General features: G+C 34.4%; 1 protein-coding gene across 1 annotated transcript in view; it reads left to right on the top strand.

The window, feature by feature from the left end:
• The window catches only part of Erbb4 (erb-b2 receptor tyrosine kinase 4), a 1,064,935-nt gene that overhangs the window by 765,204 nt on the left and 279,215 nt on the right, over positions 1 to 20,516 (top strand). Inside the window, exons 10-12 of the mRNA XM_036172732.1 lie at positions 7,368 to 7,441; positions 8,313 to 8,403; positions 11,317 to 11,516. Coding sequence (XP_036028625.1) covers positions 7,368 to 7,441; positions 8,313 to 8,403; positions 11,317 to 11,516 — 365 coding nt within the window. The remainder of the gene's footprint in view (positions 1 to 7,367; positions 7,442 to 8,312; positions 8,404 to 11,316; positions 11,517 to 20,516) is intronic.

The raw sequence follows: 20,516 nt of genomic DNA, 5'->3' as shown, positions 1-20,516 counted from the left end.
GCTACAAATAAAGACTATCACTCACATATTTTAATTCAAACTCTTACGCTGCACATATATCACATCATTTCTGGAAGCAAAATAGCTGAACACATTATGAATAAGTATTTCCAAATAAGAACAGCATGAGCAATGTGACAAAGTATTTATCTTCATTCACACAAATTATTATTTATGCTCTTGCACACAATATCTTGATTTAAAAGTGTAGTTTTTAATATGGCCCCATGTCATGTTCTGTAAAGGTTTACATGTATCTTGTATCCACTTTGTTATTTTTAGACAAACCAAAGTTTGTCTTAAAATTAAGATTTCTAACTTCCTATTTAAAAAAATAAAACTTTGTAATTCTCAGCCCACGTTCACATATAACAGTGATGTGTTAGAGATGAGTAATCATCATACTTTTGAGATAGGTTCCATTCAGTTAACATTGCTAAAGTAAGTCCCCACATTTCCTCTAATGTCATCTGCATTGTTGACCTAGCATAGTTAGAAGATTGGGTGGGAGATGTGGGCCAACATTTACTTCCTTTCTTTATAATTTTTTAAACTTTTTTCTCCTTTTTTATTTATTATATTTGTGTTTTAATTTTACACATCAGCATTGGGTTCCCCTGTCCTCCCAACTCCCGTCCCCCCCCCCACCTTCCCCCAAGCCCCTCCCCTCCATTCCCATCTTCTCCAGGTCCAAGACTCCCCTGGGGATTCATTTAAACCTGGTGGATTCAGTACAGGCAGGTCCAGTCCCCTCCTTCCAGGCTGAGCAAAGTGTCCCTGTGTAAGCCCAAGGTTCCAAACAGCCAGCTCATGGACTAAGGACAGGTCCCAGTGCCACTGCCTTGGTGCCTCCCAAACAATTCAAGCTATTCAGTTGTCTCACTTATCCAGAGGGCCTGATCCAGCTGGGGGCTCCACAGCTTTTGGTTCATAATTCATGTGTTTCCATTAGTTTGGCTACTTGTCCCTGTGCTTTTCCAATCTTGGTCTCAATAATTCACACTCTTACAGTCCCTCCTCTTTCTCAACAACTGGACTCCTGGAGCTCCACCTGGGACCTGGCCAAAGATCTCTGCATCCACTTCCATCAGTTATTGGATGAGAGTTCCAGCACAAATGTTAGGGTGTTTGGCCATCTGATCACCAGACTAGGTCAAATCAGGCTTTCTCTCTACTGTTGCCAGTAGTCTACAGTGGATGTATCATTGTGGATTTCTGGTAGCACTCTTGGGCATATACCCAAGGATTGCTCATTCATACCACAAGGGCATTTGCTCAGCTATGTTCAAATCAGCACTGTTTGTAAAAGCCAGTACCTGGAAACAACCTAGATGCCCTTCAACTGAAGAATGGATAAAGAAAATATGGCACATATACACAATGGAGTACTACTCAGCAGAGAAAAACAATGACATCATGAGGTTTGCAGGCAAATGGATGGATCTAGAAAAAATCCTGAGTGAAGTAACCCAGACTCAGAAAGACATACATGGTATGTACTCACTCATAGTAGGATACTAGATGTAAAACAAAGATGACTAGACTGCTGCACAACTCCAGGGAGGCTACCTAGAAAATGGGACCCTAGGAAAGACCCAGGGATCACCCAATGACAGAGAAATGGATGAGATCTACATGAACAACCTGGACGACAGTGGGAGTAATGAAGGGCAAGATTTGAGGGAAAGAAAACTTAGGGGAGCAGGAGATCCCAGCTGGATCAAGAACAGAAAGGGAGAACAAGGAATAACAGACCATGATAAATGAAGACCACATGAAAAAAGGAAGAACCTTTCTTTATAATTTAATGAGTATATTGTAGTTAGAGTTTTCCTGCCTGGCCCAGTTAGGACAAATCTCTCTTACCCGCCAGTCCCACAGTCGCTCAGACTCAACCAAGAAAGCACACAGAGACTTATATTGTTTAGAAACTGTATGGCCATGGCAGGCTTCTTGTTATCTGCTTCTTCTATCTTAAATTAACCCATTTCTGTTAGTCTATACTTTGCCATATGGCTTGTGGCTTATCAGTGTCTTTACATGTTGCTTTTCATGGCGGTGGCTGGTGGTGTCTCTCCCCAGTCTTCTACTTCCCAGAATTCTCTTCTCTCTTGTCCCGCCTATACTTCCTGCCTGGCCACTGGCCAATCAGAACTTTATTTACACAGAGCAATATCCACAGCAGTATATGATATCCAAAAAAGAATGAATGTCTAGACTAGTTATTACTTTTTTAAAACCAAATATCCCTATGACAAAAAGGACATCTGTTAGTAATACTATCTGAGGATCCAAGAAATAAGATGGAGTTACCTGACACTCATTACTTCTTTCCATGTGGACAAACATATCAATTATTTTTCCTCTTGCCACTGATAAAAGCAACTTGAGAGAGGATGTGTTTATATTGGTTCACAGTTTCCAAGTTTAGGTAAGGAAGTCATGGTACAAGGAGCTGCAGGAAACAGATTACCTTGTATGTATGGCTCTTTCTCCTTTGTATTCTATCCAGAACTCTAGCCTCTAACACAGTGCCATGCCTTTTTCCACCTAAACTGACTCAGGCAAGATAAGTACCCACAGGTATTCCCAAAGGCAACCTATTCTAGATTACCACTCACAGGTGTGCTCAGAGATTTACCTCCTAAGAGAGTCTAGATCCTCCAACATTGATGTTAGCCATCACAAATATGTTAAAAAGTAGTAGTTTCAAGCCTTCAGTGGTCAGTGCAATTTGAAAGTATAATCTCATGAATCGACTTGTTTTAGATAAGTCTTTTTTTGAGATTGTCAGATCTAACACCATAAATTCATATGTATGTTTATAAAGCATTTGACCTCTTAATAAATTCAAAATAAAATCTGCAGATTATGTGCCCTGTTAAAAGTACATACATTGAAAAAATCACTATAATTTCTTGTTATAACTAAAATTAACATATGAAATTATCTAGTGTGATAAATTGGTGTTGCAAGAAAATCCCTCAACTGCTCCTTAAAATAAAAACTTAGGTTTATGAGAAATGATATTATTAGAAATCATTCTGTTGTTAAAAAATACAGGAAAATAAAAGTCACATGAATAGCTGGAGAGTGAAATAGAAATAACTAAACATATATATTACATACATACACAACAGACACACGCTCACATAGCAGAGAGAACTAAGTTTCTTTGAATTTGGGACAACATTGCTAGGGAATTTCACACAAATGATGCTTTGTAAAATTAGCACATCTGAGATTGTCTCTGGTAGTTCTTTTTTAAGAACTTGGGGGACACAGGGAAATCTTTTACTGTAATATGATTTTAATAGCATTGCCCTTTGGTTCTTACTAAAGCCTAATTACTGTTACAATTAAAATATTCCTGTAATTGCCCCAAATTCCCTTTAATGGAGTGGTACTACCCCCATTGAGAACCACTGGACAAAATTATCATAGTAGAATAATTATAAAAATTGACATCCATAAGGTCCAAATTCTTTGAAAGAATGTCTAAGAGGTGAAAATTTGAAAAATAATGATTTAGCAAGGCTTAAAAGAAGTATTTTAGTCATGTTTCATTGTAGAAATTTCGGGGGGAGTTATGCTACTTATGACGATTTTACAAATTCTTATCTCCTTCAGAGGTTATGAAGTGAGGTTATAGTCAACAGATAATTACAAAACAAATAAAAACAATTATCTCCTGGGGTTAAATGTGTTATAAACTAGGAACCACATACAAACTTTGAAGCGTTAAATTCCTCCTTGTGTGCAGACCATAATATCACTAATTTATTCAAGTGAAAAAGAATTGTCTAGAAAACTTGCCATGGACTAGAAGTCCAAAGGTAAAGAGCTTGTCTTTAAAATGAACTCAACAAAAGACAAATGGGACAATTTATGCAGGTGACCCGGTCCAAACCATCGTTGAATTTGAATAGCAGCTACATGATGGATGGCGTGAATGGGGCTTGGTGGATTCTGTTTCATGGCAAATGCTTGCTTTCCTCCAGTGAAAAACAGAAATGGATGGATAATAAATAGCTCTTCTGGTTGTTTTGGTGAATAAATCAAAAAGTATTTTGATTTGTTCAGCCCCTTACCAGTGAAATCTTAATGAATGCCACAAAGGGATGGAAAGTGGAGGGGTGAATACAGCAGAGGATAAAAACAAGCACTAAGGACAGGTCGAGAAGGAAGTAAAAGAAAAACCTCTGTGACTATGTCTAATTTATCACTCAGAAAAGTGTTAAATAAATCTTACCTTATGGGTTAGCTGTGGCCTTTTATAGATTATCTTAGAAAGAAAGCAAATCAAGGCAAAATTTTGTTTCAGGTACATCATGCCTCTTATTTCAGATGATTCTCTGTCCTTAGTCATAGTATTGACACCTGGGATACTTAGAAGTTAAAGTTGATACAATTATGTCAGGAGGAAAAAAAATAGGACATTGTTGCAAGACAAATAGATGTGAAGTATGATATATCCTTCATTTTCAGTCTCATGCTAGAATGGGCCATATATTCTGAAGCCCTTCCCATTCATTTCATGAAACTATAACTATAAAGCCAATGCAATGGATCTAAGACTGTGGTGGTGGTTTATTCAGTGTGTGTGTGTGCCTGCCTGTGGGGAGAAAGAGAAGTAAAGGAAGGCAGAGTAGAGTTTAATAGTCACTACTATAGATATTATAAACAATAAACTTCTGGTAAATAAAATGTTTCATGTACTTTCAATGCCGTTCCTGTCAATATAACACAGTTCTTTAATGACGAAGTCATAATTAAATGATCCTTTGTTCAGAAAAATTTCTTTCAGAAAATATATAGTCTTGGCAATTTGTCAATTAAATGTTTTTATTTAAAAGAGCTAAAGAAAGTTAATTGGCATGTTCACACCATGTCATAAAATTGTCTTTGCCATGAAGGGAAATTCAACTTATGTCCTTAATTAGAATAAGAAGTACAGGCATGCAAAATGTCTAGGGTTATCAAAGGAATGTTCCTCTCATCCGTTGTCTTGACACTGTTCAGATGCATGTTCTTACAGTGACAAGATGCTCATAAGTACACTGGAATTGTGTCACAGAAAGGAACTGACAAGAAAAAGTTTTTATTACAGGTTGCAATAGTGGCAGAGAGTATAAGTCACACCTTGATTTTTTTCTTTCTATGATGAACATTATTTTGGATCACCAAACACAGTAATGGGGAGTCATAATGTTCTTTTATATGGCTCTGTATTTAGGGAGACAAGAGATTTTAAGGTAGTGTGGATCTCTAGTGTTTTTAGGATGAGACTCCCACAGGTACTTTGAAATTGAAAAGGGGAATTCTGTCAACTTACTTTATAGGAGTCTTGAATCTCTAAAATTAAGTATATAAAATGTCTGTGGTCCATTGGGCTTCTAGCTAACAGCCCAAAATGAATTCCATTTTTGGAAACCAGGAAGTTTTCAGTCAGGACAATGACTGACTCCATTAATTGTGTGCTTGCCCTGAATTTTGATTTTTTTTTGTGTGTGTGAAGTCAAGATGTTTAATTTATGGCCAGAATAGTTGCATGTTGTTTTTCCTAGCAGAGCAATGTTAAAAGTATATTCCCCAATTTCAGAGCTTACAGTGTCTCTGTTTAAAAGAGTTTTGCACATTAAAAGATGGATATAGAATTCAAGAACTGAAGAACAAACAGGAGTGCTATGAAATGTTGTTTTCTGGACATGGCATGACTGTTACATATATGAACTTATAGAAGCTGAGGTTATCTGCACAAGACCTGCACAATATGAAGCTAGTTCACAAATCTAGCATGGAGGCATGACAGGCGACTTAACTGGGATGTGGAGGCAATTGAAGGTTGCTGAAGCAGGGAGAATTGCTTTTCTTTGGAGGGATGGTCACTGTTGTTTTGCCCCATATTGCAGTTCATATGGGCATCACTAATTGGATTCAGTGTATTCAAATATTTTATGGCAAAAGAAAAAAAAAAAGACCCGAAGTTGGTAGGGAGATGTATTGGTTGGGTTGGGCAGAAAGTTGGAATAAAGAAGTAGGAGTGGACATGATGAAGATACATTGTATATATGTATGAAAATTTCAAAGAATGAATACAAATTTATTTTAAAAGATGAATACAAAAGTTTTGTCACATGTTACACTTCATTTTTGGATATATTTTGTATATATGAACATTAAAAGTATGGTCAAATGTAACACACAAATACATACATATATATGTGCATATATAAATATCACACATTTATGAGAGTCTGTGTGAAAGAGCAAGAGTTCAAATTTTTGAGAACTTTACATTTAGGCTTTAAGTTTTTAAGAGATATCCGTGTGACACGGAGAACATTCTAAATCAATAGAATTTTTTTGAGTTATAAAAAAATGAGCTTGCGGTTTCTCAGTCTCAGCAATACCCAGCACCAGAGCCTTCTACAGCAATGCACAGTAAACTACAAGTACATTGCATTGATTGCATTTCTTAGTTTGAAAAGTAATTTAATCAAGCAAAGCCTTTTTTAAAGAGCTGAGATGGTTCCACAGTGTGGGGCAATATGCTGATGAACCAAGTTTGGGAAGACAGTGTCAGTTGATTTGAGAGTTCAACCTGGAACTCGTAGTTGCTGAAAATAATGATCTTTCAAATCCATCTTTCCGTGGATGCATACTTCATTTCCAGCATCTATGCCGTATATCTGCCTGTTTGTTGGGGTTTTATAAAGTATCTTGGTTTATAACCCTATTAAGATTGTATAAAGACGTTACTGTATTCTGTGCTTTCCCACACAAAAATCAGAAAGTTCTCAAAAACTGTTACAAAAGATATGTGTTCACAGGCAGAATAAAACTCATTTAATTGCTATATGCTTCTAGAAAAGCCTAAGTTCATTCCTAGAAAGTTCAGTATCTCACTGAAAGGTGATCAATATCAATGCATAAAATGTAACGTTTCCCTGAAGATATGAAGTCGTCACACACCCTGAAGAACCTTTTAAAGCATTAAATAAATGCTGTATGTTCCTTAAATTTCTGAAAGTATTACTTTACTTACTGAGATAGTTTGGTATTATGTTGGGCTTAATATTCAAGTATGTAATTATTTTGCATGGCCAATATTTACCTAAAATATTTGGAAGAGAAAACTGAAAATAATCTAATAGGTGTTTTTAAATAACAACTTTAGAACATATCAGACATGAATTTCAAAGCATTTTTCATAAGGAAAGGGTGCTTTAGAAATACTCAAAATTTATGTTTTGTATTAAGTAATTTATTAAATTTTTGAATAATATATACTATTTTGAGGAAGAGTTTCCTGTGTTATAAAATGATCAGTTTAAATTTGTCTGCATCTCTTCTTGACTTTCTAGGGACCCTTACAATGCAATTGAAGCCATAGACCCAGAGAAACTGAATGTCTTTCGGACAGTCAGAGAAATAACAGGTACTTTAAAAAGTATGCGTATTGTTTGCCCCAAGCTATGTGACCTTCTGTTTTCTTGAAATAATTACACAGTGCTTATAACAGCAAATCAATTTTTGAGAGGAGTTCTAGTTTGTAAAAACTCACATGGTTTTGATCATTCAGTAACTTCTGTATTTTGAAACCAATAGAATTACATAAATAAACTTTAAAATATTGTTAATATTGTATTTGCAAAGACCAAAAGATCTGTGATTCTTAGAAACTTGTTTTGTAATTCATTTTCTCATAAGAATTGCTGTTCAATATGGGAAATATATTACACTCATTTGGTATGGTATTTTTTTGAACATTTAGTTTTTAAAATCTTTTATAATAACCCTTATGGGTTAATAAATATGAATCAAACTTGGATTTGACATCACAGAAAATAAAATCTGATGAGAAAGATTAGGAGTAAACACAAATAACTTAGATTTCTAGGTCGATACATATGTGATAGTATATAGATAAATTTCATAGAAATAGATCTGTATTTTCCCTGCCCTGTAACTGAACAATAATTCTATATATATGTATCTACCAAACTAAAGTAAATTGTATTTTTTCAATATTTGATATCTACATCTTTATGTTTCCTTGAGTCTTAGAAAAAGGGATTCTTTGTCCCATACTTTGATATCAGCTACGTATTTACTGTTTACTCCAGAAACTAATAGTATTATACACAATAATAAAGGAATAAATATTTGATGGTTACTTCAAAAGTAATTTTCATTGTCTTTTGCTTACTTCTCACCTTTCAAAATATTTACTTCATGTTTGAACAATAATTAGCACTGTTGTTGAAAAATATTACCATCAATTATTTGACTTTCCTACCTCCCTATAGGTTTCCTGAACATACAATCTTGGCCTCCAAATATGACAGATTTCAGTGTTTTCTCCAACCTCGTCACCATTGGAGGGAGAGTCCTCTACAGGTTGGTAAATACGTTCAATCTGTAAGGTACACAAATACAAGGAAGGACAAGTTCTTTAATGTTAAAAATATCAATCTTACTGATCTGATTAATTCCAAAGATTAGATTCCTGAAGTAATTCCCAGTGTGATGAGAAACACATAGAATTCATAGTTTGATTTTCAAGGATTTATTGCCTGTCCTGATGATAGTATTTTTTAGGTATGAAGCCTATGATATGACATGTAGAACTGCACCTTATCTTTAATTTGTAATATACTAAAAGATAACTTAGATGACTTAGAAATGACTTGAGATGTTGTATGTGGAGGCTAGAGCTGTATCCTTGATACCATTGTTTGTGCCATACATCTGGTGTTGATGTTACTGGGGTAGGTCCACTATCTTTAGGGTTAAATAATAAATGGAGAGGTCAGAAGGATATTTTCGGCAAATATTAATGTCAATATTTTAAATTTACATGATAAAATGAACCTTTAATAAGTCTCTACATTTTTAAAGGTTTATTTGACATTGTAACTATTAAAGCTGACTATTTATACAAAAACAAATATATCTCTAAGTTTTGAAAAGCAGTAAAAATGGTCAATAAATACTTGAAAAAAATGTTCAACATCCTTATCTAATGGAAAAAATGGAAGTTATTGCCATCAGAATTCGTATCATTGGGAAAACAAAAGATATTAAATGCTAACAAGGATGGAGGAAAACTGACATACAAATCGATTGTAGACATGTAAACTAGTTTACCAACAACAGAAATCATTGTGGGGGTTCCTTTACCATTAAAATAGTACCACTGTATCATCAGGTTATACACTTCTTAAGTATATTACCAAAGTTAGCATAAGGCAGAGATGCCTCCACATATATATTTAAATACAATAACCAAGTTAGGGAATGGCCAGGCATGTCATAGACAGATAGCTAAATAAGATGTATATAAAGACAATATTGTTTGAAGTCCAAATATGGATAGAGAAAATCTAGGCCCAATCCTAGACAATCAATGGCTACTCAGAGAGGAAAATCAATATTCTGCAGAGATGAACCCCTTAAAGGTTATCCAATTCAATGTGGTCAACCATAAACACATATACATATGAGCAACACTAAATGGACTAGGGAGGTTTTATATGTATGTGTGTGTATATATGTACATATATGTGTATGTTGTATATAATATAATAATATATGTACTATGTATATTATCTGTGCATAAAACAATAATAATTAAAGAAAAAGAATTCATAAGTTGATACAGTATGGGTGACTTTAAGGAATTAAAAGTTTGAAGTTTGGAGCAGAAATTATGTAAATATGATACTCATGTATGAAATTCTCAGAAAACGAAACACACACAGACACACTCACACACACACACATACACTGGGGTAGAATCCTACCATATAAAGAATAATCATTTTGTCATATGAAGGAAATCCATGGTACTGGGGATTATGTAAAAGAAAGCAAACTGTACCCCAAAAGGCCAACATTGTATTTTCTGTATAAATAATAATATAAGTATTATTATTTTGGTAGATAAATAATAGATTGATAGATAGGTAGAAATATAGTAGATAGATAGATAGATAGATAGATAGATAGATAGATACATACATACATACATACATACATGCATACATACATACATTCATAGAGACAGATAGATAGATAGATAGATAGATAGATAGATAGATGGAGACAAATATAGAGATAGATGGTAGATAGACAGGCAGAGAGATAAATATGACAAGAAGAGGGACTATTTGGGAAGAAGAGATAGAGCAGTGGTGTGTTGGGGAAATAGGAGAAAATAAACTGAGGGAATATAAAAGTGCACTCTATGTATATGATGATGCCACAACAAAACCCATAAATATATCACAGAAAGGGTAAAAGAAAAGGACTCAATAAAGAAGTACAATTAGGACTTAAATTTATTCAACTTTATGTGCAAACAAGTTTTATTCTCCATTGGATAAAATATTAATCACTCCAGGAATAATGAGAACACAGTAGTCAACAATTCAGCTGTTTAAGAAGGAAAGGAAAAAAAAAGCATAAAAGAATTGCAACTCTACCTTCATAATTTAACATTGTCTCTTTTGTTATTGAGAACAGTTCTAGATACTAAAGCCAGGGGTATTTATACTTAGTAAAAGATAGAGCTTGTATCTACCAAAGGAAGATCAATACCATTTAGTTGATTGAGATACAAGAATGTGGAAAGTATAATTTAAACACAATAGAATTTTAAAATGATCACAAAATGTTGACTATGTTTCAACAGATGGAATTTTTCTGAAGATCATTCTTTTGTCTTGACTAGACAGAGGTTTTCCCAACTATCTAAACTTCCTCATTGTTTTTTATTTTAAATAAACTTTTAGTTGTTTCACTCTTTGTATTTCTAATCTTTTTTATACATCCTGCAACTTATACAGTTTTTTGTTTCTGATATACATGTATCAAAATCTAAAAAGCTACAATCTTCTTCAGTAATATTTACCCTACAAAAGCATGTCTATTTTTACATAGTTTTAATTGAATTAACATGTTAGAGTAGGTAACTATAAAGACTTAATTATATTTGTTTTTATTCTATAAATACTTACTTTTAAAATAGAATTTTATTGTTGAAGGACACAAAATTTAGGTTGACAAGATAAGGCAGTAAGTTAATATTTCAGAGGTATATATATTCAGTGTTCATAATTATAAGAAATGGACATTTCCAATTAGGGAATTAAATGATTATTTAAGTATATATCTGAGCACAGATTTGTCCGTTCAACCACTGTTTATGCTCCATTATTTTTATTTTGTTGTAAGATGCTATGTCCTTATTGAACTTTACAGTATATTTCATGAATTATTCATTTTCCATTCCCCCTCTCTCCTTTTCAGTGGTCTCTCATTGCTTATCCTCAAACAGCAAGGCATCACTTCCCTACAATTCCAGTCTCTGAAGGAAATCAGTGCGGGCAACATCTACATTACTGACAACAGCAACCTGTGTTATTATCATACCATTAACTGGACAACACTCTTCAGCACCATCAACCAGAGAATAGTGATCCGAGATAACAGAAGAGCTGAGAACTGTAGTAAGTACACCACCCACAATTTAAACAGGAATTTCTGCTGTTTTATATGGCACTGAATAGTTGAAAATAACCTCAGAATCATTGCCCTTTAACCCAATAATGAATGGCGAGACAGGGGTGTTTATAGCATATTGTTTGTTTTCACAACCTGGCCAATATCCAGAAACTTTATCTGGAGATTTACATTCCATAGATCCAATAGAACCTGGGCATTGGAAAGCTTAATGAACAAGTCAGGTAATTCCATGGATCCACCGATGGCATTTGGGGAGGGCTGAGGAACCTGGGCTGTTTTCTGAGATGTGGAGAAATGCCATCAAGAAATTGGCTGTTTTAGAAGAAAATTCATTTTATAAATGCACTTATATGTAGATAGGCTTTCAATATTGTTTGATACATTTGCTCTATTCCTTCACTTCACTGATACACGAAGGAAACAGTTTTCATTGGTAGACTTCTACATGATTCCCATCTAAAACAAACATGTTCTAGTCATTAGCAATTGCACTAAACAAATATAAATAGTATTTATAAATATCTATATTTATAAAAATAAACTAAAGTTCATTGGTTTATGAGAACCAATGATGAATAGAGGCTGTCTTAAAATTACAGTCTTGGGAAGCTAACAGAATTTACATTTACTGAATTAAGTACTTGGCAAATTAAATTGGTAACTCCATCTTGTTTAGGCAATATCCTAAAACATCTTAGGCTAGCAGCTTTTGTAAAATGAAACTTGGGAGAAATCAACTTATACATCGGCTGCTTTTGTTTGTTTGTTTGTTTCTTTTGTTTTGTTTTGTTTTGAGACAAGGTTTCTCTCTGTAGTTTTGATGCCTGTCCTGGATCTCGCTCTGTAGACAAGACTGGTCTCGAATTCCCTGAGATCTGCCTGGCTCTGCTTCCTGAGTACTGGGATTAAAAGTGTGTGCCACCGCCACCCAGCTACTTTGGCTGCTTTTGTTCCTAAAAAATATTTTATATAGAGAGGGGCAATCTATAGCAAGAGTAAGCTATGGCTTTAGGGGAACTCCCATCTTTACATATTCTGTGTTGCCACATAAAATCAGGACATAGGTCTGCTTATGTATCAACCTATGCATGGCTATATTAAATGAATCCTCACTTTTCTGCACCCAGGATAATTTACTTTGTCTATCCATTGTGATTTCTTGAGAGCTGTGTTTTTACTTTCTGTCTTAGCAGAAACTTCTGTCTTTACACTTCTGGGCGTGTGCCTCCATGCCACACAGGAGATGTATGGCATTAAAATAGATTCTTTAATACAAATTTATAAATAATTACTTAACTTATAGTTATAGTCGGTATTTTTGTTTTATTCATTCAAAAATACAATCATTTTACTACCTTTCATTTATGATTGTTTAGTAACTACACATAGGAATATATGAAAGAATTGGAGACAACCTGTTCTTTTTGACATAGTGAATTCGAAAAATCCTGAAAACACTCATGTATTATATATCATTTTTATACCTGGACATACGAAATCAAATGGGAAGGAAAATACAAGAAAAACAAATATAGAATAAAGCAGAGTTTTGATACAAACCATACACTGTTTTTCTATTCTTCTAAAACTTAGGAATTTTTGTAGCATGCAAAAGGAAGCATATCACAAATTACAGTGATAATGGTAAATCATTGAACATCTAAGTTTTCAGTATGTGCAAATTTCATTATTAGACTAAGTTCAGCTATTTTTAAACCATGCATGTGTTTCTTCCTGAACGCGTAGTTTTGAATTTTTAATTTGGGGAAGAAATGAAGCAGTTAGAAGAAACAGTTTTGTTGCATTATAATGCCAAATTAACAATATCAGTTTTTATATCCAACAGCTTCAAACAAATCATTTGTTGCATGAAATCTACTTATCAAAATTCGGGCTATAATCACAAACCACACTGAATCTTCAGAATTATCACGTGTTCATTTTTTCTGAAATATAGTAGTCCTGTGACCACGACCTCCAGATAGATTCTGTTGATGGTCACAGTGTGTCTGCCGTAGGAAAGCATTGCGATTAAACCCTTCCCATTATTGACAGTACTCTCTGCAAATAAGAAGTCCAAATATTTTTCTACTTTCAAAGGAAGTGTATTTTTAGATATCTATTCTTTTTATCTGTACATGTATAAGATATATATGGGTCTATGTATGCATACATATATATGTGTATTTGCACCCATAAATATAGACAGATACAGCATGTGTATCTACATTCATATGGACTTTCAACACCTATTCAGAGACAAGTGTGCAATACATACATGTTTCTAGATCCATACATACCTACTGCTCCTACACAGTCACAGTGAACCTGCTGATCTAAGTCTGGGATGATTGTCTATTTAAAAGGCAACATTTTTAACAGATGATTTTGTGTTCAAAATGATTTTTTAAAAATACTGACAAGAAAGAAAGACTTCACCTCATCCAAAAAGTGTGCCAGTGGCTTGAGCAAACTTCTCTTTTAAGTTGAAAATTTCAAAGCAGGTACGATGATTTGAAGAGAATGAGGTTGGGAAATAACTGCAGCACATGAAAGACTTCCTGCCTCTTCCTCCTGTGTGGTGATGCTATTCGCTGGGATGACAGCCTAGTGTGGGAGAGTTCTAGTGGACTTTTCGTAAGTGTTTTGAAGTTTCTTAAAAGACAGGAAGACATTTTCACATATAAACAGTACAGAGATAAATACTACACCAAATCTTAAAAACCTAGGTCATATTTGAGCTCACACATTTCATTTCTCAGAAACTATCATACATATGCAGTTAAATATAATTAGACAACATTTCATTATTGACTTTGCATTATGGAAACAACCTTTCCAAATTACAACTTCACCTTTTATATTATTAAATATGCAAAGCACTGAAAGATCAATAGAGAATGTATTATTTTTGTGCCTGTCTTTATTGGGGTTTCTATTTCTCTGATAAAGCACCAAGACCAAAAGTAATTTGGAGAGGAAAGTGTTTATTTGGCTTACATATACTGGATTACAGTCATTTTAGGAAAGTCAAGGTGGGAACTGAAATAGGGCACGAATCTGGAATCAAGAGCTGATGCAGACACCACAGAGGAGTGTGGCTTATTGGTTTGTTCCTCATAGCTTGCTTGCTCAGTCTACTTTCCTATATAACATAGCTCCAACATCCCAGGGGTGGCACCACTCACAATAGATTGGCCCCTCCCACATCAATAACTAATTTTTTAAAAATGCCCCACAGGCTTGTTTGCTTACAGTCCCGTCTTCTGAAGGCATTATCTTAATTAAGGTTTCCTCCTCCTCTCAAATGACTGTATTTGTATCAAGTTGACATAAAATTAGTCATCTCAGTGCCTACATAATATAATATATGTATAGCTGTTGAGGTATCTTAATATTTAATGGGACCATACTATCTATACTTAAATACTGCTCCATCACCTGTGTTTTGACTTAATGTATTATCAGAATCCCCTGTGCTAGCTGCTGGTATGTGGATGTCTGCCTTATTCTTTTTAAGAACTGAACCACAGTAATGTAGGAAATTATTTTTCATCTTTGTATTAACACTATTGGTAACATAATACTTATTCTAGATCACAAAGAAGTTTACATCATGGAATGATTTCTTAACCCAGACACAAGTATAATTTTTGTGTCTATAAGGTATAAAAATAGTGACATATATTCCTCCATTGTCATAAAAGTTTTTTCTACTAAATACTGTGTGATAGGAATACTTCCCACCACCACTTATAGTGCTAGGTATCCATGGCTTTAAATATCTGATCAGTAAGAAGAAAAGTAAATCTTTCCAATGTACATGACTGGGATGGACACAGATTCACAAACAGGCTACCTTCCTTCCCAGACCCCAGATCAAACAGGGAATGCTTGCTGGAGTTGGGGGCTGGGGGAAAGTGATGTGTAAGGAGTGAGGGGATGAAAGGTTGAAGGGAAGATATGTGTGATCCATTGGAGGTGACATGGGGTGGGTTGACATTATGATGAATGACAAAGGACTTCAAAAATAAAACCCACAATATATCAGGAGAAAAATATGAAGTGATAGTAAATGACTTTTTTGTTTGTTTGTTTGTTTGTTTAGTAAATGACTTTTTTGTTTGTTTGTTTGTTTGTTTACCTCAAATACTAAAAAATTGCAGTAATTGCTTGCTGTACATAGGAGTCAGTTCCAGAAGTCCATCACAACTCATTCACTCTCTTTTGTATAAAAGGCATATCCTTCACTATGCTTTAAATTATATCTAGGATATTTATAATTAATTCAATGTAAATACTTCGCAAACAGGTGCTAAAGTATTGCATATAGGGGATAATAACAAGTACATATCTTTACCTGTTAAAAATGAAGGCTGCTCTTTGTCTTTTGACTTGAGGTTGATTACATCTGCAGATACATAAACCACAGACACAGAGATACAAAGGAGAGGCTGTGTGCAATTTTATATTTATCTGTGTCTTTGTGTTTCTGACATTTGGTAACAGGAACTGTACCTCACTGAGCATGCATCTACCAAATAAAAATTGCAAAATTGTAATTACTTGCTAATCACTAAATTTCTTGGATGATCAAATGACCCCATTTTTCAGTGAGTCACTCTGTTTCCTGTATTTAATTCAGAAGGTGTTGGTGAATAAGGAAGGACAGCATATGACAGGGACGAGGTCAGAAGCAATATTTTCTTCATGCACTCTCCTATTTGCACTGGTAACCATGACAATGGCAACTGTAGAATAAATATTTTACTTTCTAAAATATCATAAGAAATTTGTTTCATATAAAAATCTCATGCACTTGTTATCAAGGTCATTCTTGCTCTAATTTTTTGTATGCAACAGATTATAAGCTCTGGGTATAATTTATGTTAATCATAATATAAAATTATATCTTTAGGCACTCCTGCTAAGAAAGGATATTCTCTACCATGCTAACAGTTCTACATTGACATCTTTAGTTTGCATACTCCTATCCTAGGCACACCATCTCAGTCCAGTGCATTTACAAACTAGATTGTTAGGGGAACTGTTCTTGGGATCAGATCACCTGTGTTCACTTTCAAATTAATAAACTTTACTGTACTTTTCATTAAACCAGGCTCATTGTGAACCTTAAGGTACATAAATCAGAATCCACTGTAAACAATATCCTTTGAAGTGATCAAAGATAGAAACTCTTCATTATACTTCTAAATTCTCCCTTCCTAAATTACCAAATATCAGTACACTGCTTTTTTTTGTAATTCTTTCCTCATTTTATTTGAAACAGCACAATGTCTGATTACTAACAACACCTCAAATGCTCTCTATGTTCTTTTCAAAAATAATTAGCTGTTACTGTTGCTGATTAGTTTAAAAAATGAGATTGCTTCTAATTTTTAACCTGAAATGTCTAAAAGCATCAAGAACTTCTCAGTGATAAAAGCCAGCCCCTCAGCACGTTTCAGTCTCCATTTCACAGGGCAGTGCTGTAACCTGACTTGCCTCTAGATGAGTGACTACAGAATGTTGAAGGTAAAGCCGTTGAACATTAAAATACAGGAGCCTGGGCTTCAATTGCCAGAGACTCTTCTGTGAAGCTCTGTGCTCTGTGTTGCCACTTGCTCCCCACCCCCCACAAAAGACCTTGGAATATCCTGATCAACTGTATCATGGAATCTGGCTTCAAATAATTGAAGATATGAAAATAATTCAAATTATGGTAGAATGAAGTTACACAAGCAGGTTAAAACATTAATCAGTGACTAGTGTACTTAGAAGAAACATGACAGAGGAAACACCATGTGACAATTTAGAGAAAGATGAACATAATTGGAGTGATACAATTATAAGCTAATAAAACCAAAGTGTGACTGGCACCACAGGAAGTTAGGTCAGAGTCACGATCTGCCTCACCAAAAAAAGAAGAAGGAGAAGAAAGAAAGAAAGAAAGAAAGAAAGAAAGAAAGAAAGAAAGAAAGAAAGAAAGAAAGAAAGAAAGAAAGAACTGCCTAAGACCTTGATTTTGCATGTTTCTGGCTTTGAAGTTGACACAACACTTCACTGTCATGTTAAGCCATGCAGGGGTGAGGTTTTATCAGCAAATCTCTTGGAAACCAACAGAAACATTTGTGTTGTGGGGTCCCTAATTCTACATTCTCAGTATGCTCCACACCACAATAAGACAGGTGTCTGTGGGAAACCCAAGAGACAACTCTTAACCCAGAGATGAAGAGCTATGGACAGCAAATGGCTGCTTTAAAGGGAAGAATCACTTATCTCTATGTATGAGCCAAAGTTAGGTTATCCAATTCTGAGTGGTGATTTCTAGATACCTATACCTATACATAGGAATAATACTAAATGGACTCGTAAGGTTATAAACATATATATGTATATATATGTACACACACATATAACAATAATAATTAAATATGGACTCATTAAACTAAGAGATGGTGAGAGAGCACTGGAGGTACTGGAGTGGATGAAATGGAAAAGAAAATGATGAAAATATTATATTCATGTATGAAATTCTCAAACACTAAAATAGTTAAAAAATAAATATACATAAAAATATATGGACTGGACAGTTAATTTCTTCTTGTGGAGGTTTACTCTGTCAAAAAGGACTCAGAATAGAAAAATTTGCAGTTGAGTAACTTAAAATACATTTCAGGACAATTTTAGAAGACAGCATAAAACAGAAAACTTTTAAAAATATCCTTTAAGTAGTGTTTTTATTTTGAAATTACCAAAAATAATCCCACTCAGTAGAAGGGATATTTAGTGATAGTTACTTATTGAGTAATTATAGTACACATATAGAATATATTATGGTACTAACTTTTATTCACTTATGAATTTCAGTAAAATACTTATTTAACTTTCTACAGTTTAATATTCCTTCTTGGTGGTACTTTATAATGTATTCACTGTATAAGCAGTATTTGAAGACTTTCTAATTTCTGCCGCATTTCATTCCTCTCAACTCCTACTTTCAGAGTTTCATGCCCAAGTCATAGCCTGGTGACAGGCCAGAGACACTAAGAGTCCTGAAGCTGAGCATGCTATGACTATCATCTGTTTCACCTTCCCAGTCTGACCAGTGACATACTGTGGGGATCCTACTTTCATAGTTTGTTCATGGAGCATTCGTTTAATATTTTTTAGACACTTCCTGTCATGTAAATGCAATAATATCCTCCCTCCTTGGTATTTATTTAAATTTTTTAATCACAGATTTATTGCAGTTACAACTTAACATGTGCCCCCAAGGATGGACACGTATAATCCACAACCTTTGAATGTTACCTTAAAAGAAAGAGGGGACCCACAGATGCTGCAGATTTAAAGACGTGACCATTACCCTAGGTTATCAGGATGAGGCAGGAATACAATCATATGTGACATTCTTTGTTAGAGGTGAAATTGACTACCGTAAAGAAAAAGACCCTGTGACCACAGAAGCAGGTAATGTAATTATGTGTCTGCAACCTATGGGATGTCAAAAGAGCCTCTAAAAACAGAGTCATGGAGCCTCGAGAAGGTATTAGTCTTTATGTTGCCTTGAATGAGATTCATTTCTGAGTTTTGACATACAGAACTACAAGACTATATTTATGTTGTTTTAGAGAACTCGGTTTCTTAGGTTCTGCTGGACCAGTTGTTCAGAATCACGCAGCAGGGCTTTATACTTGCATTTGCTCCAGGCTGCTTTTTTCTTAAACGTCTCCCAATCTTTATGAAATTAAAAGGATGATCCTGATGGGGTCGACTAAAAAAGATCTTAGAGATAAGAGAGTTCCACCTCCTATCTCCCAGTTTTTGTATCATGGATAAATATTACATGCTTTGATTGGGTCTTCACTAAATTATCATTATTACATCCTTTTCATCAACTGTCAAAATATGTTCTCAAGTTGGTCCCATTAATATGATTGGATTCATGAGTTTCTAAGTGAATCAAACAAGTTTTGTTGTTATTGTTGTCTCTTGCTTAAAAAAAAAAAAATGCCAACACTTTTACACAGCTCATTCAGCCTTGCAGGATAACCCAGGTCCATCTACCTCAAGAGTTTACCAGGGACCATTGCCTACATTCAGCCTAGTCTCTGAAAACATTACTCTAGTTCCTTCCTTGGAATCTCTTCGATGAAGTTGTAATTTATAGTTGTCCACAGACCCTTCTGCTGTAATTCTTCCTGTTATCTTAACCATCTCAGCAGACATGTTGCTCATTCTGGTCACTGTCAAATATCATCTTTTCAATAGTGAGGATAATGCTAAACTCTATCACCACTTTATACTGTCATGTTGGTTACCTATCAAAACTATGCAAATACAAACAGGATTATTGATCCACTATTAGTACACATAAGTAGACAGACCTCCTGTGAGGTAACAGATATGTGTTTACAGTGTCCACGATGGAAAGGGTTTCTAAACAAATACTTTTACTAGTAAGTACATGAATACATTTTCATTTTTAAAAATTTCTTATCAGTTAATTTGTTGGTTGTTTATTTAAAATACGCAACTGTTTAATAAATACTATACTAATATTATGACCATATTCACCTTAATCCTAAAAGGGTGATATTATTCATTTTACAAAGCTGTAGCAGGAAAGTAATTGCCCGTGGCAACATGGCTCATGAAGCAATAAAGATTTGAACCTATATCTGTCTTATCAGAGAAGCTTAACTTCTCTATATTAAATAAACTTTTCAGCATTAAAAAAAAGATTAATGCTACCTGTCTAAATCCATTATAAGTAAAATCCATGCTTCAATGTATGATAAATAATACCAGCATAGTAGTTACATTTTCTCTACATTGAAAGAAAATTTTTCTGCCTTTGTGCCCATAGACAGGTGCTCAATTTCAATATTTTTGAGCTAATCTATTTACTGTCACACATGCAGCACTATAGCAAAATTCATTATTTAAAACTCATCTCTATTTTAATGGAAGCAGGTTCA

This window comes from Onychomys torridus, chromosome 23 (genome assembly GCF_903995425.1).
Source record: "Onychomys torridus chromosome 23, mOncTor1.1, whole genome shotgun sequence".
Classification (NCBI taxonomy): Eukaryota; Metazoa; Chordata; class Mammalia; order Rodentia; family Cricetidae; genus Onychomys; species Onychomys torridus.
This window is presented reverse-complemented; position numbering and strand designations above follow the sequence as displayed.